The sequence below is a fragment of the Ictidomys tridecemlineatus genome, chromosome 5 (genome assembly GCF_052094955.1).
Source record: "Ictidomys tridecemlineatus isolate mIctTri1 chromosome 5, mIctTri1.hap1, whole genome shotgun sequence".
Taxonomy (NCBI): domain Eukaryota; kingdom Metazoa; phylum Chordata; class Mammalia; order Rodentia; family Sciuridae; genus Ictidomys; species Ictidomys tridecemlineatus.
In genome coordinates, this window is record NC_135481.1 from 90,278,123 (window position 1) to 90,302,479 (window position 24,357).

At 37.2% G+C, this 24,357-nt stretch overlaps 1 protein-coding gene across 6 annotated transcripts in view; it reads right to left on the bottom strand.

Annotated features, from left to right (window-relative positions):
* The window catches only part of Rnf212b (ring finger protein 212B), a 35,950-nt gene that overhangs the window by 2,707 nt on the left and 8,886 nt on the right, over nucleotides 1-24,357 (bottom strand). For 2 of the 6 annotated variants that reach the window (XM_078050331.1, XM_078050332.1), the window contains 10 exons: nucleotides 15,018-15,133; nucleotides 14,374-14,434; nucleotides 13,607-13,635; nucleotides 12,144-12,190; nucleotides 11,903-11,945; nucleotides 11,692-11,752; nucleotides 11,280-11,328; nucleotides 2,815-2,854; nucleotides 2,292-2,389; nucleotides 1,185-1,246 (listed from right to left, as the gene is read on the bottom strand). In XM_078050331.1, coding sequence (XP_077906457.1) covers nucleotides 1,185-1,246; nucleotides 2,292-2,389; nucleotides 2,815-2,854; nucleotides 11,280-11,328; nucleotides 11,692-11,752; nucleotides 11,903-11,945; nucleotides 12,144-12,190; nucleotides 13,607-13,635; nucleotides 14,374-14,434; nucleotides 15,018-15,133 — 606 coding nt within the window. Of the gene's footprint in view, nucleotides 1-1,184; nucleotides 1,337-2,291; nucleotides 2,390-2,814; nucleotides 2,855-11,279; nucleotides 11,329-11,691; nucleotides 11,753-11,902; nucleotides 11,946-12,143; nucleotides 12,191-13,606; nucleotides 13,636-14,373; nucleotides 14,435-15,017; nucleotides 15,134-24,357 lie in introns of all 6 variants that reach the window. The other 4 variants (XR_013439078.1, XR_013439079.1, XM_078050333.1 and 1 more) reach the window with 4 other exon arrangements.

Consider the following 24,357-nt stretch of genomic DNA (forward strand, 5'->3'; position numbering starts at 1 on the left):
CCCAATGCTAAAAATTGTTTAATTTTGATACTGGGTCCATTTTGTCTTCTACCTTTTTATCTTTACAAAATCCCCTCTCTATTAACTATTTGTCTCAGGGTAAATCTTTCCCACAGAGTTTGTAAAACAGTTTTAATAATAGGTAGTGAATATTTATTTAGTCTGGATATTTATTGGAGGTGAAAATTAGGAGAGGATATCCTTTAAAAAAGTAGAATGACATTTTAGAGTTTGGGGGCTAGGGATGTAACTTGGTGATAAAGCCCCCAGGTTCAATCCCCAGTACTAAAGGAAAAAAAAAATAGTAGGTTTCAAATTTCTAATAATATTTAGTTTCCTCAACTGTCTCATAAAATTTTTTAAATAGCTTATTTCAATAGAGATCCAATTTAGGACCATATATTTATAGTTGTTTTATAGGTCTCTTAAGTCATTTTCCATTTGTAGGTTAATCCCTCCATTTGTGAGGATCTTAGAGAGGGATATTATTTCCCCAGTGTTGCCTCTTCAGGCTTAGATCCTAATTTCTTGCTGATGAAATAAAGGGCATTTTAGATTGTAGGAACAAAATATATACCAGACTTAGATGCAGAAGTTTTCCCTGGGGTCACTGGGAGCTTGGAGTGGAAAAGGACCTAAATACCCTTAAACCCCAAGCTATAAAAATCCACTTAAAAGTCAAGACTGGACTTTTCATTTAATAGAGCCCTTACAAACTTCTCATTACTCTGCCCATTTCCTTTTGCTGCTTGAATCAGAATCAGTCCCATAAATTTACAAGGCATTATTCTACCTATCTCTGGAGAAATAAATGTGGTTTTTCCCAGTTCAACAGTACCTTCACCTGAAAGACACATTTCACTGAAAATATTCTCTTGTGGAACTACTGGGAATGTCAATGTGTCCTTTCTGTCCAAAACCTCTTAGTAAATCTTCTCAATACTCACTATTATGTGACTTAATTAAATAACTCAAACCAGGAAGCTAATCTCATAATAGGATAGAACCTTTGAAGTTGAGACTATCCTGGAAAATTGTTAACAGATGTTTATCAGTTGAAACCCATGTCATTCTCCACTGGTTACATTGTACTACTCTAACCTGAGACAAGAATGAGGTTGTTAGTGTGTAGGCCTAACCATATGAATTTTTATGCACAAACAAGTTGTACTAGCCAGGCTTACCTGAAGGACTGGTAGCTGGAAACCTGGAAGACTCTCTAGTGTGGTTCTGCTTTCCCTCTGACCTGAAGGATAGGATGGAATGGTGAAAGACAACTTACTTGGGCAGTTCCTCAGCAGTTACTTTTACTTGTGGATCAAGTATCTTGGTAGCTCTTAATAAAGGAACACAGAAGGGAAAAAAGTATTAGCTACATAATTTAAGAAGTAGGTTGCAGCCAGGCATGGAGGCACACACCTATAATCCAAGCAACCTGGGAACTGAGACAGAAGGATTGCAAGTTTGAGGCCAACCTCAGCAACTCAATGAGGCCCTAAGCAACTTAGTGAGACCCTGTCTCAAAATAAAAAATTAAAGGGAGAAAAAAAAATGGGGGGCTAGGGATGTAACTTGGTGATAAAGCCCCCAGGTTCAATACCCAGTACTAAAGGGGAAAAAAAAATAGTAGGTTACAAAATCCATTCTTTTCCTGTGAAGATGGGGTACTGACAGAGCCATCTGAGATTTGAGTTTATTTTTTAATTTTTTAAAAAACTTCTCAAATTTAAGCCCCAAATTTTTTTAATATATCTTTATTTTGTATTTATTTTTATGTGGTGCTGAAGATTGAACCCAGTGCCTTACACATGCGAGGCAAGTGCTCTACCACTGAGCTACAACCCCAGCCCCCTGAGGTTTGAGTTTAACTGTAAGTAGAAAGATAGGCACTGAAAAGATTTAGGCAAACTATGGAAGATGGACTGGCATCAAAAGGGCTGGCTGGTGGTAGAGTACTTTTACTGAAAAGCACAGGGAGAAGAAAGCATGTTGGTGTTATAATTCTCAGAATTGAGTTGTTAGCATGTTCAAGATAACAAAAAAGCCAGTTTGATACTATAGACCAACCAGGCTAAACAGTAGGATTCAACTGGTAACATGGTGAGGACTATTTAGGCAAAATTCATTCATTGTATAGGAATTAGAATGACTCTTAACTATACATATTAGAGTCAACTGGAAACAATGCTCTTTGGGGAATGGAACTCAATTTCTTGTTATCTTGGAAAATCTTCATTTTAGTATATGTGTCAATGGTTGAAACTCCACTCCTTTGGGAATGTTTAACTTACCAGAATTGTTAGGGGTGAGGACTCTTGTGTGGCCTGAATCTCCATTTAGATATGGTTTGAAAGACAAAATCCCCTGTCCAGAGGAGGCAGATGAAGGTCTATAGAGGGGAAATAAAAGCATCAGCAGAAAAAGGGATAGATCAAGGGCTAGGGTTGTATCTCAGTGGCAGATCGCTTGCCTAGCATGCATGAGGCACTTGGTTCGATACTTAGCACCACATAAAAATAAATGAAATAAAGGCATTCTGTCCATCTACAACTACAAAAAAAAAATTTTTTTTTCATGTAAAAGAAAGCCAATGCCTTTAGGCCGGGGGCGGGGGGGCAATCCCGTTTGAAACCCAAATTAAAATTAAATAATTCTGATGTACATTAAACACAATGTTATTAACCTCTCCTTTTTTTTTTTTTTTTTTTTTTTTACAAATTATAAACTTCAGTGGTATAGGCTAGTGGAGAAGTAATCCCAGGGATACTGGCAATGTCGGTGTGAACAGATTCCTAAAGAAAAGAAGTTACTTACCTGTAAGATAGGCTGTGAGTTGAAGCTGGTGAAGGGGTTTCTGAAAGCATAAAAATGAGCTTGTGAGATTCAGATATATTAGGAACCAGGGCAAAAGAAATGGGGAGCAAAGATTTTTTTGTGAGGAGGTACTGCGGATTGAACTCAGAGGCACTCAACCACTGAGCCACATCCTCAGCCCTATTTTGTATTTTATTTAGAGACAGGATCTGACTGAGTTGTTTAGCACCTCGCTTTTTGCTGAGGCTGGCTTTGAACCAGCCTATCCTCCTATCCTCCAGAACCACTGGGATTACAGGCATGCACCCCCATGCCCACAAGGATATTTAGTATAAGTTTAGGGGACGATGTTGAGTGGAAAGTCTCACAAAATCATCTAGCAGCATCTCATAAGGATGCTTTCTTCTCCCTTTCATGAGTCTGGGCCAGGATACATCACTGCCTTGATGTGCGATAATCTATCTGTTTTGCCCTCACCTCTGATGAAGATTACCAAAAACTATGTATAAAGACAATGAGCCATTAAATTGGTGATGAGTAACATCAGTAAAACTAGTGAACAAAGAGCTCCAAAAATCATCTCCTTCATTAAAGCAATGAGAAAACTAGAAAAAATGCTCAGAGTCAACTTTTTCAAACTCTGGAAATTAGCCAGATACAGTGGTACACACCTGTAGTCCCACTGATTCAGGAGGCTGAGACAGGAGGATTGCAAGTTTGAGGCCAGTTTCAGCAACTAAGCAACACACTGTCTCCAAAAAAAAAAAAAAAAAAAAGGACTGGAGATGTACTCAGTGGTAAAATGCTCTGGGGTTCAATCCCCCAGTACAAAAAAAAAAAAAAAAAACTCTAGAAATTAATAGAGAGCTTCTAGCAATCTGGAAAATATTTACTCAGGGGAAAAAATAGCTGAATGTCAATAAAAGCAGTAATCTTTGTGGCACTGTAACTTCTCTACTTCTCATTTCTCCTCTAGTTCCATGGTACCTTTGAAAATCAATTCTGGCAGTCATCAGAGGGAAGGAATGGGGTTGGAACTCTTTCAAAGCTTCATTCTTAGAGAACTGTCATTATTTGACCTGTATAGTAGTTTCCTGGAAGATCTCACTTGCAACGCTGTCTCTGACTTGACTTGGAACTCAAGTTCACCAAATCTTGGAGCTCAGAGCTCACCAAGTACAAAAAAGTATTTTCCCTTAGAAGTGTTTGTTGAAAACAATTAGAGACACTTGTTTTTGGCTGCCTTAGAAGATGATTCATCATCAGCTGGGGCAACTAATAGTCTAACTAAAAAGTGTAAAGGAAAAGTCAGGGAATGAGCTGTCCATAGGGGCTTTAAAAAGTTCCAATACATTCCTACAAATCTAGAAGGTAATGTGCATGCCCAGGAAACAACCAAGAAAGCCCTAACTGCTCACCCAAGAGCTGACCCTGAAGCTATATAAGCAGGAAGTAAAGTCAAGGCTCAGTTAAGAACTGGCTGGTTGAATGCTGAAAGTGCAAATTATGGAATATACCAAGAAATAAAAAATTGTGGCCTATACATAGGGGAAAAAGCAATTAATAGAAACTGAGGAAATCCTGACATTGGACTTTCTAGACAAAGACGTCTACATCAGTTATTTTATTCAAGCTCAGTGGCAACATGCTTGTAATTCCAGAGATTTGGAGGGCTGAGGCAGGAGGAACACAAGTCAGAGGTCAACCCAGGCAAGTTATTGAGTTCTTATCTCTAAATAAAAGGTAGAGTGCCCTGAGTTCAATCCCCAGTATCAAAAAAAAAAAAAAAAAAAATCCACTATTTTAAATATATTCAAACAGGGGCTGGGGATGTGGCTCAAGCGGTAGCGCGCTCCCCTGGCATGCATGCGGCTCGGGTTCGATCCTCAGCACCACATACAAACAAAGATGTTGTGTCTGTCGAGAACTAAAAAATAAATATTAAAAATTCTCTCTCTCTCTCTCTCTCCTAAAAAAATAAATAAATAAAAAACAAATAAAGAAAGATATCTTAAAAATAAATAAATAAATAAATAAATAAATATATTCAAACAGGAGACAGGCATGGTGGCACTTTACTGCAATCCCAGAGATTTAGGAAGCTGAGGCAGGAGGATTCCAAGTTCAAGGCCAGCTTCAGCAACATAGTGAGGGCCTAAGCAACTTAGCAAGACCCTGTCTCAAAATAAAAATAAAAAGGCAGGGCAGGGCATGAACCAGTGCCTCCAGGTTCAATCTCCAGTACCCTCACCCCCCAAAAAAGTAAAGGAAACCATATCTAAAACACTAAAGGAAGTGATAAGATGGCATCTCAATAGTGAATATCAATAAAGGAAAATTACATAAAAAAGAACCAAATATAAATTCTGGAGTTGAAAAGTATAACTAAATGAGAACTTCACTAGAAGGGCTCATTAGCAGATATAAGAAGGCAGAAATAGAATCAGCAAATTTAATTTTAAGTCTATTGAAATTGTTCTGGGGAAGAAAATAATGAAGAAAACTGGACAAAGTCTCAGAGACCTTGATGAGGCACTATCAAGGTTACCAATGTTTGTACAGTGGGAGTTTCAAAAGAAGTGGAAAGAGGCACAGAGGCAGAAAGAATACTTTGAAAATAATAGCCCAAAACTTCCCAAATGAGCTGAAAAATGACCTACAAATTCAGGAAGCTCAACAAACCTCAAATAGGATAAACTCAAAGAAAGTTACAACAAGACATATTGTAATCAAACCTAACCTTTTCTTTTTTTTTCCTTGTTAGGGTAGATGGTGCAAATATGAGAGAGAGAGAGAGAGAGAGAGAGAGAGGAGGGGAGGGGAGGGGAGGGGAGGGGAGGGGAGGGGGCGCACACTCTCTCTGAGTTCAAACACAAGTTTATTAACAGAGAATATCTGCCAGACTGCCCTTCTGCAAGGTGCAGCAGCCAGTGTCACTTGAATGGAAGCTTATATATCTTTGGACAAGGAACAAGAGCAAGCTAGAGTTGATCTTGAGTGCAGGTGCTTGGGTAACAACAGTTTTTTGTGTTTAGGGACCTTGGGGCCAGGGGATTATGGGAACAGGGTATCTTAAATCTCTTTCTCTTGGCAGTTTATAAGTTTCAGTTTGGGTCAAGATGGAGTCCTAGAACCAAACGGAGTAACTAATGTCTAGGGCCTAACACTCCTCCTCTAAAATAGGCTCTATGATAACCACCCCTACATACAGTTTTAATGTGAAGATTAAATGAACTGATACATTGTAAGATACTACATATTAATATAAGAGGTTCAATTACTTACTTGGTTTTAAGTTCATTTAATCATTGGCTATTTTGATGAAGAACAGGAAAAAGCAAGGTATTGTCAGAGAGTAACAAGAAAGGCCTCTCTGTGAAATGGACCTAAGACCTACAGGATGATAAAGATCCAGCCAAACAAAGTGGGCAGAATTTAGGAGAGAGTGTATCATATACCAAGGTCATCTCATTATATGAAACAATGTTCATCCTTATTTTAAATATCCCTAAAACTGTTGTGTTGGCTCATTAAGTGATTTGAAGGTGCAGAACAGGCAAAGTGAAGGGAGAGTCAGGAAGGTCAAAGGAAAATCTGGAGTTTGATTAAAGAAAAAGAGGAATTATTTTAAGAATGTAAAAGTGATTAATATCATAGAAAACTGCTGCATGTCTGGTAGAAGAGGAATGAAAATGGCCATTAAGTCTTGTAATTGGAAGCCCTTGAATAGGTTGAAGAGTGTAGAAAAAATGTAAAAGTAAAAAGGTATTGGAAACCCTTTAAGAAGGGAAACAGAGGGCTGAGATTGTAGCTCAGTGACAGAGCACTTGCCTAGTGTGAAACACTGGATTCAATTCTGAGCATCACATATAAATATATAAAATAAAGGTCCATCAACAGCTAAAAAAAAAAAAAAAAGGAAAGGAAGCAGACATTCTACTATCATGTATATCTAAAACAAGAACATATTAAAAAAAGAAGGTAAGCAGAATGTCCAATGCCATTTTACTTCTTCAAATAAAGAATCTTGAAAGCAGCAAGACAGAAGTCACTCATCATGTACAAGGGATGCTCAATAAGATTAGCAGTGAGAGGGCTGGGGATGTAGCTCAAGCAGTGGCGTGCTCGCCTGGCATGCGTGCGGCCCGGGTTCGATCCTCAGCACCACATACAAACAAAGATGTTGTGTCCGCCGAAAACTAAAAAATAAATATTAAAAATTCTCTCTCTCTCTATCTCTCTCTCTCTCCTCTCTCACTCTCTCTTTAAAAAAAAAAAAAAAAAGATTAGCAGTGAGAGGCCAGGGTTGTGGCTCAGTGGTAGAGTGCTTGCCTAGCATGAATGAGGTACTGGGTTTGATCCCTGGCACCACATAAAAATAAACAAAAAAAGGTAAAAAAAATATATATATTTAAAAAAAATATTAGCGTTGAATTTTCATCAGACACCATGAAGGCCAGAACAGTGGGATAACATATTTAAAGTGCTGAAAGACTATCAACCAAAAATTTATATCCAGCAAGATCATCCTTCAAAAATGAAAAAGAGGGGCTGGGGATGTGGCTCAAGCGGTAGCGCGCTCGCCTAGCATGCGTGCGGCCCGGGTTCGATCCTCAGCAGCACCACATACCAACAAAGATGTTGTGTCCGCCGAGAACTAAGAAAAAATAAATAAATGTTAAAATTCTCTCTCTCTCTCTGTCCCCCTCTCTCTCTCACTCTCTCTTTAAAAAAAAAAAAAAAAAAAAACAAAAATGAAAAAGAAATTAAGACACTCCCAGAGAAATAAATATTTAGACAGAATTCAGCACTATAAAATATGCCTTGCCAGGCATGCTGGCACATGCCTATAATCCCAGTGATTCTGGAGGCTGAGGCAAGAGGATTGCAAGTTCAAAGCTAGCCTCATCAACTTAGCTAGAGGCCCTAAGTAACTTAGTGATCAAAATACAAAGAGCTGGGATGTGGCTCAGTGGGTAAGCACCCCTGGGTTCAGTTGCTGGTACCAAAAAAAAAAAAAAACACCTCCCTGACAGTAAGACATAGGGGCACATACATGTAATACCAGCTACTTGGGAGGCTGAGGCAGGAAGATGGCAAGTTTTTTGTTGTTGTTACTTTTTTAGTTGTAGTTGGACACAATACTTTTATTTATTTATTTTTATGTGGTAGAGGATCGAACCCAGCACATATATATACATACACACACACACACACACACACACACACACACACACACACACACACACACATATATTGAGACAGGATCTCAGTTGTTTAGGGCCTCACTAAATTGCTGAGACTGGACTCAAACTTGCTGTCCTCCTGCAGCAGCCTCCCAAGTGGCTGGGATTGTAGATGTATGCCACCACTTCAGGCAGCAAGAAACTCAATCTCAAAAACAAAATAAAACAAAACAAAAAACAAATAGAGGATAAAGGAGCTGGAGGTATAGTTTAGTGGTACACTGTGTGTGCCTAATATATGCGAGGTCCTGGGTTTAATCACAAGCAACATGCACAGAGGAAAAAAAAAAAAAGGAAGGCAGACAGGAAGGAAAGAAGACAGAAAAAGATACTTCATGCAAACCATGAACAGAAGAGAGGAGTGGTTATACTAGTAACAAACTAAATTAAAAAAAAATATTATTAGAGACAAAGAATGGCATTATGTAATGATAAAAGAGTCAATCCATCAAGAAGACATAAATTTACAAATATGTACCTAATAACAGTTCTAAAATAAAGTAACATCTGACATAATTGGGGCTGGGTACAGTGGTACACGGTTATAATCCCAGTATCTCAGGAGGCTGAGGCAGGAAGCAAATTCAAAGCCAATCTCAACAACAGCAAGGCACTAAGCAACTCAGTGAGACCCTGCTCTAAAATAAATAAATATAAAATTTATATAAAAATAAATAAATAAATATAAAAATAGGGCTAGGGATGTGGCTCTGTGGTAAAGTGCCCCTGAGTTCCCAGGTATGTGCCCCCCAACACACGAAAAAAAAAACCCTGACATAATTGAAGAAAAAATTAGACAAGTCCATAGTAATAGTTGAAGACTTCAATACCCTACTTAAAAAAAAAAAAAATAGAATAACTAGACAGAAGATCCAGCAAGAAACAGAAGCATGGCAACTGAACACCACTATACACCAACTAAACCTACTAAAATTTATAGAATATTTTATCCAAGGGCAGAAAATAAATTCTTCCTAGACAGATAATGTTAAGCCATAAATTTTTTAAAAAATCAATGTGTCCCCAATCACAAAGCAATGGAATTCAAAATAAATAATGGAGACATTTGGAAAATTCACAAAATGTGGATTTTTTTTAATATTTATTTTTTAGTTGTAGGTGGACACAATACCTTTATTTTTTTAGTTTTTTTATGTGTTGCTGAGCATTGAACCCAGGCCTCATGAATGCTAAGCAAGCACTCTTCCTCTAAATCACAACCCCAGCCCAATATGTGGATATTAACACACCACTAAATAGTCAATGGGTCAAAGAGAAAAAAAAAAAAATCACAAGGACATTAGGAAATACGTTTTTTTTTCTTTTGAGGGTTACTGAAAATTGAACCCAGTGGTATTCCCCTGAGCTACATCCTCAGCCCTCTCTCTCTCTCTTTATTTATTGGCACCTGGAATTAAACTCAGGAGCACTTAACCACTGAACCACATCTCCTGCCCTTTTTAATTTTATTTTGAGATCGAGTCTCACTAAATTGCTGAAGCTGGCTTTGAACTTGCAATTCTCCTGCCTCAGCCTCCTGAGACACTGGGATTACAGATGTATGCCACCATGCCCACCTAGCTCTTTTCTTTTTTGAGACAGGGGCTTGCTAAATTGCCTGGGCTGGCCTCAAACTTGCAATCCTCTTGCCTCAGTCTCCAAGTTGCTGGAATTACAGGAACAGCCCTCTGTACCCAGCTTAGAAAACAATTCAAGATGAATAAAAACATGGGCTGGAGATGTGGCTCAAGCGGTAGCGCGCTCGCCTGGCATGCGTGCGGCCCGGGTTCGATCCTCAGCACCACATACAAACAAAGATGTTGTGTCCGCCGAAAACTAAGAAATAAATATTAAAAAAAAAAAACCTCTCTCTCTTAAAAAAAAAAAAAAGATGAATAAATACAAAAACACAATAAACTAACCTTATAGGATGCAATGAAAGCAGTACTAAAGTGAAATTTATGACTATAGATATCTATATCATAAATGTCTAATATCAATAATTTAACCTTCTACCTTAAGAAAATAGAAAAAGAACAAACTAAACCCAAAATAACCAGAAGAAATAAGATTAAATCACAAATACATGAAATACAGAATAGAAAACAATATAGAACACCAAAAGTTGGTTCTTTGAAATGGCTGACCAAGACAAAAGAAAAAATTCCAGTTACCAAAACCAGGAATGAAAGAGGAAACAATACTACCAACCTGACTTAAATAAATTGGCTAGACCATCTACATTTTTCAAAGGGGTGAATGTGGAAGAACTGGAGGAAAAATCTCTGAATTTTTCAAATGAAAAGGATTTGGAGCAGGGTGTGGTAGTGCAGCCTGTAATCCCAGCAGCTCCAGAGGCTGAGGCAGGAGAATCCTGAGTTCTATGCCTGCCTCAACAACTTAATGAGGTTCTGAGAAATTCAGGCAAGACCCTGCCTCTAAATAAAATGTTAAAAAGGCTGGGGATGTGGCTCACTGGTTAAGAGCCCCTGAGTTCAATCCCTGGTACAAAAAAAAAAAGGACTCAGAAATTTCAAATTTGTTTTTTGTGAAAGAAAAAGAAAATCCTCTCTGATACGTTTCTCTTGGGACTGGCTGATGCCCTTGAAAACAGCAACAACAATTAAATTTTTTTTCTTATATATATATTTTTTAGTTGTAGTTGGACACAATGCCTTTATTTTATTTATTTTTATGTGGTGCTGAGAATTGAACCCAGTGCCTCACATGTGCTAGGTGAGTGCTCTGAGTCATAACTTCAGCCCAAACAACTATAGTTTTAAGAGGACAAAAATAAGAAATTAGGTGGAGAAATAAAAATATTCCTTCAATGAAATATATTTATGTTTAATACACAGTGCAAAAGCCAGACATCCTTCAGTCTAACAATTTACATTGTCCTTTTAGACCTAATTTGTACTGCCATCTTGTGGCAGTTTTTAAAATTCAAGCTAATTATTTTACTCAGAAGTAATTTTGAATTTCCTGAGCAGAAATTTTCAATGGCTTTCTGTTACTAAACTTTATTTTCCCCATTATCAGTTTGAGAATAAAAATATCATAGTTTTCAAACATGTAATATATGTCTTGAGATCTGGAGTAACTGTCTAGGGAAAAAAAAACAGTGAAATGACACTTTGTACAGAAAACCAGAAATCTGTTGATTTCTACACAGAATATGTTGACTTTTGACACCTTCTCCCTCTCCCCCTGTCTCACCAGCATAAGAGTCTCTGGGAGTGCTCCTTCCCTGCTGTCCTCTGCCTCCCTAGTGGACAAATAATAAACATTAATAATACTTCCTGTTTCTCTGCAACTACACATTCAAGCATATATTGTTCTCCCAGAGTAGTCACACTAGTTCAAGAAAGATCTATACTTTACTACTTCTAAAGTTAACATGATAAACACTACTAATTTCATCCTTGAACACTTCTATTATTTCTATCCCTATTGATTCAATGTCAGCTTCTAATATCAGGTCTCCATTGCCAAACAAACAAAAAAGGTCTGCAGGGCATCAAATAGTTTCTGCCAAAGCCAAGATAAGTTTCAGAATCCTGACTTAAATTGTTGCTTGCATTAAGCTTTAGAAATGAAATTTTGAAAAGAGAAAGTGAATATTACTTACTTGGCCCGCACTACCAAAGCCAGCCACTCTATAAGGGAGAGACTCCACAGAGGAGGATCGACTATATAAGATGAGACAAAAAATTTGGTATTGAACTTTGACATGGACCCAAAGTCTCTTAAGTCCCAATCTGAGCCACATCTAGGTATTTACTTCATCTTCCAACTTTTGCCAACAGTTTTTCATGTTGCGGTAAAGGTCTTATACTCACCTGACCACTTGGCTGCTATGCTGGAAACTGAGTCGTGGAGTAACTGAAAGAGAATAACATGCAGGATAAAAAGCTGTCATTACTAGTACATGCTGCTTTGGTTACCTGGTTGTATGATGTTTTTCATATCATACATAATTTTAGGAAAATCACATTATGTTCTCTGAGAGAAAACAATTTTCCATGAGAAAATATATTTATTCATCTCACACAGATATGTGGTCAAAAATATATTGTCTACCTGACTGTGATGGAGAAGTAATGCCCACTGGTCGAGGTGTGGTCAGCCTGCAAGCAAAAAGAGGTAGCTCTAATCTCACTAAGCATAAGTGTCATTTTAGAGGATCAATCAGATCATTGTTTATAGAAACAGTAACTTCCTCTCTGAATAGATTGTTTATCGTATGTATTAGAATTATCACTCCAAAATATGGAAGCAAAGCTTCCATGAGATCCCTTTACTCTCCAACTCCTAAGCAAGAACTTCTCCACTCCCCTATTCTCCATAGTAGAAGTTCTTCGTACTTGTTTTCTTCCTTTCCACAGTGCCTCATCAAATACTGTCAACCTTACATCTCTTCATGTATTCATACATCCCTCCATCCTCCAACCCATCAAACCCATCTATCCAACAAGTATTTTTTATGTTGATATATATCCTAGATCTCTAAATTACAAAATAACTGGAATAAGATTCCTCTCTTTGAGAGACTCACAGGCTAATGAGAGATACTTTGTTAAAAAAAAAAAAAATCAGGGGCGGAGCTGGGGTTGTGGCTCAGCGGTATAGTGCTTGCCTAGTACATGTGAGGCCCTGGGTTTGATCTTTAGCACCACATAAAAATAAATTAATAAAAAATAGGTATTATGTCCAACTACTACAAAAAAATAGAATATTAAAAAAAATCAGGGGCTAAGGATATAACTTAGTGATAGAATACTTGCCTAGCATGCACAAGACTCTGAATTTGATTCTCAGGATAAAAAAAAGAATAAAAATAACGCTTATTAAAATGGGTGTACTGAAAGTACAAAAGAAAAAAACACTAGGCAGTAACTTATATGAGTGAAGGGTGTCATGTCTTTTTCATCCACCGATTCAGGGTTGGTATTCAAAATATTTAACAGTTGGTAGGACACCCATGTCACCAACTAAAAAGGACTAGTGCTGTAGACCCACCTAATATAGTACTTTAGAAACTAGAGTAGGCAGTAAATCAATATTTATTGAATGAATGAACACAACATCTAACTCCACCTAATGCAGTCTTTGCAGAGGATATTATGTGAGTTGAATTCTGAAGGATGAGTAGTGTGACTATCTTATGATAGTCAAGGGTATTACAATCAAGATTTCACTTTAACTAAACAAATTTCACTTCAGCACTTTTCAGTGAATAATTCTTTCTCAGAGAAATATGAGAGAAATTCACCAATCATTTTCTTTATCTTGAAGCCCACACAGCCAGGAATCAAGAAAGAAGAGGCTCAAAGCTTCCTATCACAAGGAAATGATAAACATTTAAGGAATGGGAATTTTAATTACCTTGATTTTTATCATTACACATTGTATAACTGTATTAAATTATCACACTTACCCCATAAATTGTTTTACAATGGGTACAATTGTTATATCAATTAAAATATTTTTTTAGAAAAACAAAGAAGTTTTCGGCGGGCTAGTATAGTTGCTCATAAACTAACCTGTTTCCTTGGTACCGACTTGGAGATTCCTGTGGGTGAAAAAATGGGAAAAAGGAAGCTGAAGATCAAAGGTCCTAATCAATGGATCTCAGTCTTACTTGTTAGATAACTCAGATGCAGTGTCTCTTAATTATGGCTGCTAAGGTTTCCTACTAGCTAGGAGAAAAAACAGGAGCAATGTTTCCTTAGGAAATTATTAGCTTTGATGAAATACAATGTTAGTTTTTCTTTATAAGAGCACACTGGGAATCCTACAGACCAAAATATGTAGTGAAATATGGAGAGTTTCTAGGGATTGAAAGGAACATAAAATGACCACAATTTGCTAGATCAGTTATAGGAATGAGATCAACAAAATTATATAAATACACAGAATAGTTTTAGGAAAAAAGGAAATGTCTAGGGAGTGTTTGGGAGAAGAAGGGTCCTGAGGTGTCTTGGGCTTCTTGAAGTGACAATCTGAGCTGCAACAGATGTCTCTTTCATTTATAAGAAAGCTTCCTAATTGGTACGTCACAACTCACTAATCTTCAATGGGTTACAAGTGTACTAATATTAATACTTACATCCCTCTAAGGTCTCTGTAGCCTTTTCCTTTATTTCAGTGTGCTTGACACACAATATCAATTTCCATGTGTGTCATCATATGAAAAAAGTTAGGATGCCCTATTTTATTATAGCCAGGTATATTGATAGATGGAAAAGCAGGAGAGAAAATAATAGAAAAGCAGGAGAGAAAATAATAGAAAAGAAACTATTTCATTCACCTTTAGTAAGGCTAGAAATTTCTTCAGTTCTCCATTCTCCTTTCTTAAGGTTGACAGCTCTCTAGGCGAACATTGGAAATAATCAGCTCCAGGTCAGTTGGAGAAAAAGTCTTAATATCACCATCATCATCAACAACATCATCATCATCTAGTTAATGCTTACTAAGAGATACTTGAAGATAAACATGGCAAAGCTTTGATGGTGAAATAATCAAGTGGGCAAAAATAAGCAGTCACTTGATATGATTTCAGGGGAGTTACCACAGAATTCCATTTCCTCTCCATATATCCAATTATGTACCTGAATATACATTGGGCAATTTTCTTTTTTTTTTTTTTAAAGAGAGAGTGAGAGAGGAGAGAGAGAGAGAGAGAGAGAGAGAGAGAGAGAGAGAATTTTTTAATATTTATTTTTTTTTTTAGTTCTTGGCGGACACAACATCTTTGTTGGTATGTGGTGCTGAGGATCTAACCTGGGCCGCACGCATACCAGGCGAGCGCGCTACCGCTTAAGCCACATCCTCAGCCCCCATTGGGCAATTTTCAGTCTTTGCAACCACAAGAAAATAAGGATGACAGTTTCCCTGAAAAAAAAAAAAAAAAAAAAAACTATGTGGACATATGACATATGACTTGTCACTTACTTGTCCTGGCTGGTCACTGTTTGCTGTGCTTCCTGTAAGGCTGCTTCTAACTTTGTAATTCTATGCTTATAAAAGGCGATGAGGAGATCTGTTTGTTTCTTCTGGAAACTCCACACCTATTAGGGAAAAACAGGTCTTTGACATCACTCCCATAACTTTCTTCCCCCCACTTCTGGCAGGAGAAGAAAATCCATCAATTTATACTTTATTATTGCTCTTCCCCACCCCCACCCCCGCCCCGGGATATTTGGTTTAATTCAAGACTCCTCCAAATTAGAGAGTTCAGCACTAGAGAAAGCTGAAGGTTTTTATTTTCAGAACACTGGCTTTCTAATGAGAATATGGCCCTTTAAAAATATAATCATTCATCCTGAGCAAAAACTGTTTTTCAAGCTCAGAATCGGTTCTACCTTGCCTACAACGATGAGCTTGAACACCGGTAACCAATTTATATTCCCTAAGACACTTACACGGAGTCACTTGTGGGCTATTTATGCTGCTGCAGTAAAGGGTGAAGAGGCACCAGGACAGTATCTATTCCTGAATCTTATTTCTGGGCATGAACATATAATTTTATTTTTTGTGTCACTTTAGCATTTGTTATACGATGTACCCATTGTGAGATTGCTGAATCAGATCTAAAGTTAATATTTAGAATGTGTTTTGGCTTTGTCAGGCTCTACTTTTGAGTACACAGCAGTAATTATGTCTCATCTGCTTACTCCCTGCTCAGACTATAAACTTTTTATCAAGGGTCCTTCCCTAGATCTTAGTACTCATCCCATAAACTTTTTTTTTCCTCATTTAATTTGCAATTTGATCTTTCCACTTCTCTACAGAATTATATTTATATAATCTCTAACTTAATCTTTCTTTTAGACTTAAAAGAAAGATTAAGTTCTTTTATCTATCTATAACTAGTTTAGGAAAACTAAACTAGTTATAGATAGATAAAAACTTATTGTGCACTACTTTATTTTTATTTATTTTTTTGTACTGGGGATTGCATCCAGGGGAGCTCAACCACTGAGCTACATTCCCACATCCCAGCTCTTTTTATTTTTTGAGACAGTGTTGCTAAATTGCTGAGGCTGACCTCAAACTTGTGATTCTCCTGCCTCCTGAGTTGCTGGGAATACAAACATGTGCCATCACGCCTGGTTCCAATTTTTAATTCAATTAGGAATGGAGAAGCTCTGTTCAATTAGTGACCAGATTTTATTCCAATGGTAATGTGGTAATTATTTATATATTAGGGAAAAAAAACACATGATTTCAAAAGTCTTTTAAAAAAACATAAAGCTGGACATGGTAGCACACACCTGGAATTGCAGCAACTTGGCAGGCTGAGGCAAGAGGATTGCAAGTTCAAGGCCAGCCTCAGCAACTTAGCCAGGCCTTGTCCCAAAATAAAAAATAAAAGGGGCTGGGGATGGAGCTGAGCAATAAAGTACCCTTGGGTTCAATCCCCAATACCACAAAACAAACAAACAAACAAAAAAGCCCATAAAGTAGAAGAGGGGTTAGCAAACTACTGACTGATGAATGCTTTGAACTGTGACAGAGATTGCATGGTTTAGGAAGCCTAAAATATTTACTAGCTTGCTGTTGTCTGAATGTTTATGTCCCTCAAGATTCATAATTTAAAACCTAACCCCTGATATAACAGTCTGGGGTCTTTGGCCTGTGATTAGTTCCACAGAGCACAGCACTCCGAAATGGGATTAGTGCCTTAGAAGGATTGAGGGATCCTGTTTGCCCCTTTTGCTCCTTGAGGATGCAGCAAGAAGGAGCCATCTTAGCAGAAAGTAGTGAGCCCTAACAATACATTGAATCTGCTGGGCCTTGATCTTGATCTGACCAAGATCTGTGAATGTTACGTTTCTGTTGTTTATAAATTACCCTGTCTAAGGTATTTTATTCAGTCATATAAATAGCCTAAAATGGCTAGTGAAATTACATAATGGTATAGCCACTTGAAAGAATTGTTGGCAGCTCCTCAAAAAGTTAAACATAACAGCACAAACAGCTCTGTACTTGTGCAAGAGATTCATAAAAATATTAAACATTTAGAATGTTCCACTTGAAATAAATTCAATTACAGATCAAAATTTCAAAATGAAAAAGATCTGTCTCAATTGGGGGACTAGATATATTCACAGATGGTTGGTTCTGGCCTGAAAGATGGGAAGGACTACATCTATTTCTGTAAAGAGATTTGTTCTTCTTTGATAAAAAGTCAACCATATTAAATGTTAGTAATATTCCACATCATGTACAACCACAAGAATGGGATCTTAATTAGAATAAGTTATACAACAATGTATGTATAATATGTTAATACACTTTATTGTAATGTATATCTAAAAGAACATATAAAAACAAACAAATAAATGTTGGTGATGAGGAAGAATGACTCACATGGTAAAAGAATCCTGTTTTTACCTGTATATCGGGAGCCACTCTGGACAGGAGCTATGTACACACCTTTAAGTCATGAGTAAAGGGGTACTGAACAGTTATCGTACCCTGCAATACATTGGACTTTTACCCCCACCCCCAACCTCAGATAATGAGGTGTGTTTCCAGGAGTAGGTATCACCTGTTGGCGTTGAGTTATGCTCACTTGTTCCTTTGTAATCCTACCCCTTTGCCCTTTTGGGGATAGAATGTTCCATGGAACCTCCCCTTGTGTATCCCCTGTGTAAAAATAAAGAATTCCAGTGGCTCTCTCTCTTTCCATGGACCCCTAAGGTCACAGAACCATCTCCAGATTTTGAAAAGGTACTTCTGTGTGTTGGCGTCCTTTCTCCGCCGTTTTCTTAAGTTATTAGAGTAATCAGATTTTATGAAGCCAGCATAGGTCACCAGCTCGAACAGATGGTAATAACTATATTTTCCACTATATATATTTCATTATTTAAACCACACCTATCTATTTCACTCCATACGTGAAACTATCAGAGTAGTCCCAATTAATAAATAAAAATATATCCTTGTATGTTTCAATTTTCTAAGTCAAAGATGTATTTTTAGTGACTTGGATTCAGTTGATATCTTCAGGTACTTGGTAATATATATACTATGCTCACAGAATAAAAGATTCAGGAGACTGGGGTTGTAGGTCAGCAGTAGAGCGCTTGCCTAGCGCGTTCGAGACCCTGGGTTTGATCCTCTGCACCATATAAAAATAAAGGTATTGTGTCCAACTACAACTAAAAAGTAAAATATTTTTTAAAAAAATTCAATAGCTGCAATTATTTTTCCATGCTATGGCTATCAGCGCCTATTCAATTATTGTTACATCAGATTTACATTAATATTTTTAGGGTGATGCAAAGAAATTTAACTTTAAAATTGTCCAATGAGCTGAGACAAATGGTATTTTTTTTGTTTATTTCACTGACTTGTGAATTTTTAAATCTTATCAATAAAACATACGTTAAGTTATGGAAAAAAAAAAAGTTAAGCATAAGCTGGGTACAGTGGTACATGCCTATAGTCCCAATACTTCAGAGGCTGAGATAAGAGGATCACTTGAACCAGGAAATTCAAGATAGCTTGGGCAACACAGCCAGACCTCATCTCAAAAAATAAACCAAAAGGGTAGGGATGTAACTCAATGGTAATGTGCTTGCATAGAATGGGTGATCCTAATCCCATGCATGGGTTCAATCTCTAGCATCATACATATACACACACAAAAAAAATGTTAAACGTACAGTTATCATTTGACCCAGTGATCTCACTACTATGTATCTACCAAAGACAAATGAAAATATGCCAGGGATGGTTGCACACACCTATAATCCCTGCAATTTAGGAGTCTGAGACAGGAGGATCACAAGTTTAAAGTCAGTCTCAGCAACTTAGCAAGACCCTGTCTTAAAACAAAAAATAAAGGACTAGGGATGTAGCTCAGAGATAAAGGGTCCCTGGTTCAATCTCTAGTACAAAAAAAGGAGGTGAGGCTGGGGTTGTGGCTCAGTGGAAGAGTACTTGCTTAGCATGTGTGAGGCACTAGATTCGATTCTCAGCACTACATATAAAATAAAGGTCCATCAAGGTCTAAAAAAATAATTGAGAGAGAAAGAAATGAAAATATACACCCATACAAAAGCTTTCAATGTTCCACAGAAACATTCACAGGAAAAAGTAGAAGCTACACAAATGTCGATCCACGGATGGATAAATAACATGCATACCAATCTATATAGTGGAATATTATTTGGCCATAAAAAAGGAATAAAATATTAATGAGGCTGTGACATTATGAATAACATGCTTGGTTAATGCAGTCAGACACAAGAACACACAAGGTAAGATTTTTTTTTTTTTTAAAGTTCTGGGGATCAAACCCAGGACACCTTGCACCTGCTAGGCAACTACTCTACCTCTGAGCCTTATCCCCAGACCATATAATTCCACATTTATGAAATGTCCTGAATAGTCAAATCTATAGGAATAGAAAGTAAATTGTCTGGGGTTGCAGAGGATGGGAAAGATTTGGGAAGTACCTGTTAATGAGTTTAGGATTTCTTTTGGGGTGATGAAAATGTTTCTAAAATTAGGTAGTAGTGATTGTACAATTCTATGAATTTATTGAAAATCACCAAATTGCATAATTTAAAAGGGCAAGTAAAAATATCTCAATAAAGCTGTTATTTAAAAAGTAGGTGTATTTTATAATTCCTTTTGAAATTTATTTTAATATAAATATTTCTTTTACTTATATGGTCTGTATTGTCCTGTAGGTTTATGATCTTTTATAACCTTCTATGAATTTTCCACATTACTTTTGAAACAAACAAAGTACTTGATAGCTTTCAGAATGCTTTCATCTCATTAGATAATTACCAGAAGTAGGATGAGGCTAGCACCTTATTCAATGATAGAGCTTTCCTGGCCTACATGAGGCCCTGTGTTCAATCCCCAGCACCAAAAAGAAAGAAAGAAAAGGATGAATATTCTTATTTTACAATACATGTGAGGGAGTATGACTGGGTCAAAGAAATGAAATTACAAGCCAGAAGGCAGATTTGGTCTTGAGATTCCACCTCCATGAATTTTCCCAGTATTACCACTTTACCATATTTCTTAAACATTTAAAAGTACAACTCAATAGGTAAGATTGTTCTATTCATTCTTTCAAAAACTCTTTACTAAAATCCTTCTCTGTTTCCTCACACTCCATTAGGAGTTGATATATAAGATGAATAAGAATAATAATGCCCATAGCCGGGAGCAGTGGCACATGCCTGTAATCCTAGCAACTCTGGAGGCTAAGGCAGGAGGATGATGGAAAGTTCAAAGCCAGCCTCAGCAACTTGGCAAGGCCCTATGCTAATCAGTGAGACCCTGTCTCTAAATAATATACAAAAAAGGGCTCAGTAGTTAAGTGCCCCCTGGGTTCAACTCCCAGTACCAAAATAAATAATAAAATAATAATAATGTCCATGCCCTCAATGGAAAAAGTGAAAATTATAGTACAACAGAGTGTTACATACTATGTATATTTATCCATGTACATGTTTGAGGATAAGAACATTCTAGACAGATGAAACAACATGTACAAAGGCCAAGAAGCAACAGATAAAATTATATATATTAATAATTGAGAAACTAGGTGTGCACCAGGAGACAGAAGCAGGAGGATCACCTGAACCCAGGATTTCCAGGCCAGCAACAATGATAGCCCATCTCAATAAAATAAAATAGACTGTCTTTGTTTTAGTTGGGTGTGGAAGGCTGAGGATAAGACAGGATACTCAAAGAGATAAGCAAGAAACAAAGCATCAAAACATGAGACTTAACAAGATAAGCAGCTCTGGCTTTCTAGGGCTTGTTAAGAGGGTTCAACTTTATTTTCAAAGCAAGGTTGTATTGAATGCTTTTAAATAGGAAAATAGGGCTAGGGGTATAGCTTAGTGGTAGAGCACTTGCCTAGCACAGGCAAGGCCCAGAGTTTAATCCCCAGCCTTGCAAGAAAGAAAGGAAGGAAGAAAGAAAATTATCATACTTACAACAATTCTTCTGGCTTCAGTATTGATAAATGATAGGAAAAGGGAAGGAATGGAGGCCAAAAGATCTGTTAGGAAGCTACTATAGTCATCTAGATGGGAAATTTTGGTAGCATGAACTAGAATTTGGACATGAAGTGGATAGACCTGAGATATTTTAGAGAGAGAAATAACATGATTTAGTAATAAACTGAACATGTGAAGAAAAAAGGAAAGCAAGAGTGACTCCCAGGTTTTTCGTTTGGTTATTAATATAGATGGTGACTATCATTCACCATGATAGAGAAAGAGTACCCTATTTTCTTATATGTATGGGTGGTTGGTAAGACAGGGTGGAAGAATGACAAGTTCAATATGGGAAATGTTGAGTTAGTGGAGACCTCAAATCACCAAAAATATATGCTTCTGAAGTTCAAGAGTAACACAATTCAGCTGGGTGCAGTAGTGCATACCTATAACTCCAGCAATTTAGAAGGCTGAGGCAGAAGGATTCCAAGTTCAAGAACAGCCTCAGCAACTTAGCAAGACCCTATCTCAAAACAAAATTTTAAAAAGGCTGGGGACTTGGACATTGTAGCACACCCTCAGCAACTTAGAGACCATGTCTCAAAATAAAAATTTAAAAAGCCTGGAGATTTGGCTCAGTGGTTTAATCCAGTGATTCAAACTCAGTGGCTCTGTGTTCAATCCCCAGTATCTCTTTCTCACCCATGCAAGCATGCAAACACACACACACACACATACACACACCAAAGAAAATTCATTTATTCAGCAAAGATTTACTGAGTGCTGCCTAGGAATATTGTGGAAGATGAATAATAATGAACAAAACAAAATTGGTCCTGGACTCTGGATCTTGCAGTCTATAAAGCTCATAATTAACAACAATAAAAATAAAAATTATTTAAGTATTATTATGACAACAAAAAGTTTTCTGAGCTGGACGTGGTGGCGCATGCCTGTAATCCCAGTGGTTCAAGAGGCTGAGACAGGAGGCTCCTAAGTTCAAAGCCAGCCTCAGCAACAGCAAAGCACTAAGTAACTCAATAAGACCCTTTCTATAAATAAACTACAAAACAGGGCTGGGGCTGGGGCTCAGTGGTCAAGTGCCCCTAAATTCAATTCCTGGTACCCCCCACAAAAAAAAAAAAAAAGAATTTTTTGATAAGAGAATAATGGGCAGACCTAATTTAGATATAATGATCAGGGAAGGTTCCTCTGAGGTCATAGGCTAAGATCTTTACTGGAGATAATTGAAAGTCATCCACATGCTAATGATAACTGAACCATAGGAGTGGATGAAATTATCCATGGAGGGGATAAAAAATTAAGGCAAATAACTAGGATAGAACTCTTGAAGAAATGTAGATAAGAGATGAACAGAGAAAAGAGAACCCAAAAAGGAAACAGGATATGTTGATTAGAGTGGCAAAGAATATTTCAAGGTGAAGAGAGTACACTTCAAATGCTACTGGGGATCAAATATAAGAACAAACAGTATAATTCACTAGATTTGATAATGATAATATTATTGGTCCTCTTAGCAAGAGATTCAGTCAGACAAAAGTCAAACTGCAAAGGGTTGTGGAGAGATTTAGGAGACAAAGAAAGAGACTAAATGTAGACAAATACCCATCAATGCACTACAAAGTAATGTTCCTTCTCAAGACTTTGTTTAGTGCTCTTGTGATGGAACATCAACAATTATCTTCACATTGCCAAAACCAGTCAACCTTGCTTTATCCTCATCTTTCTTTTTATTTTTTTTTTTCTGCCTTTATTTTGTTTATTTTTATATGTGGTGCTGAGGATCAAACCAGGGCCTTGCACATGCTAGGCGAGTACTCTACTGCTAAGCCACAACCCCAGCCCCCTCATCTTTCTTGATCTCAATAGTATTTGACCCAACTAATTATTTCTTCTTTCTTAAAAAAAATCATCCTTCCTTGGGGATGGGTCTATGGCTCAGTGGTGGTGCACGTGTCTCGAATGTGTGAGGCCCTGGGTTCGATCCTCAGTACCACATAAATAAAAAATAAAAAGGTATTGTGTCTACCTACAACTAAAAAAATATTTTTTAAAAAAATCATCCTTCCTTGGCTTGACTTCTGGGATACCACTTTCTTTTTGTTTTTATCTTCTTGCTAAAGTCTCCTTCTCTACCTAGTTGTTAGATATTAAAGGGACTCCTGTTCTTCTAAATTATCTCATCTATTCCCAAGGCTTTAATTAATTAATTATTAATTTTTTTGGTCCTGGGGATTGAACCCTGGGCCTTCCTTACACAAGCTTTATAAGTGAGTTATATCCCCAGCCCAACCCTTTAAATATATATTTTTTTCCTTTTGGGTACTGGGGATTGAACCCAGGGGTGCTTTACCACTAAGTTACATCCTCAGCCCTTTTTATTTTTTCTTCACTAAGTTGCTTAGAGCCTAGCTAAATTGCTAAGGCTGTCCTCCAACTTGTGATCCTTCTACCTCAGCCTCCCAAATTGCCGAGATTACAGGCATGTGCCATTGGGCCCAGCAATCTTTAAATACTATCTATATCCTGACAAGTTCCACATTATATCTCAGACTAGTTCTTATGCCCTGAGTTCTGGAATCTGCTTTCCCTACTTCTCCACCTGAATTGCTAACAAGCATCTATCTAAAACCTATTATGTACAAGATTATCTTTTCCCCTCAAAGTAATCTTTTCTGTTTGGTAAATGGTGTACTCATTCCACTCAGCTATTCAATACAAAACCCCAAAATATATTCCTTGGTTTCCTTTCTTTTTCTCATTGCCCACATCCAAATCAACAGCAATTTCTAAGCCAGGCATGGTGGTGTACACCTGTAATCCCAGCGGTTTTGGAGGCTGAGACACGAGGATCATTGAGTTCAAAGCCAGCCTCAGCGGTCGAATGTGCCCAAGTTCAATTCTTGGTACAAAAAAAAAAAAAAAAAAAAAAAAAAAACCAGCAATTTCTAATAGTTCTTGCTAGGAAAAATATCTCAGAATTAACTACCCCTCTCCATTTCTGTTATTTCTGTTGTCACTTTAGCTAAGCAGTTTTGCTAGATTTCCCCTTGGCCTCCTAACTATTCTTCTTGCTTCTATTCTTAACCTCTTTATAGTCCATTCTCCACTCAGCAGCCAGATTCTCTTTTAAAATTATATACCAGATACTCATTTCTTTATATAAAACCCTTCAATGGTATCTTACTGCATTTAGAAGAACTAAACTACTTTCTTTGGTCTACAGGTACCTCTTTCTGACTTAACCTTAAATAACTTCCCTCCTAACCATCCTTAAAGTGAGAACGTTCATT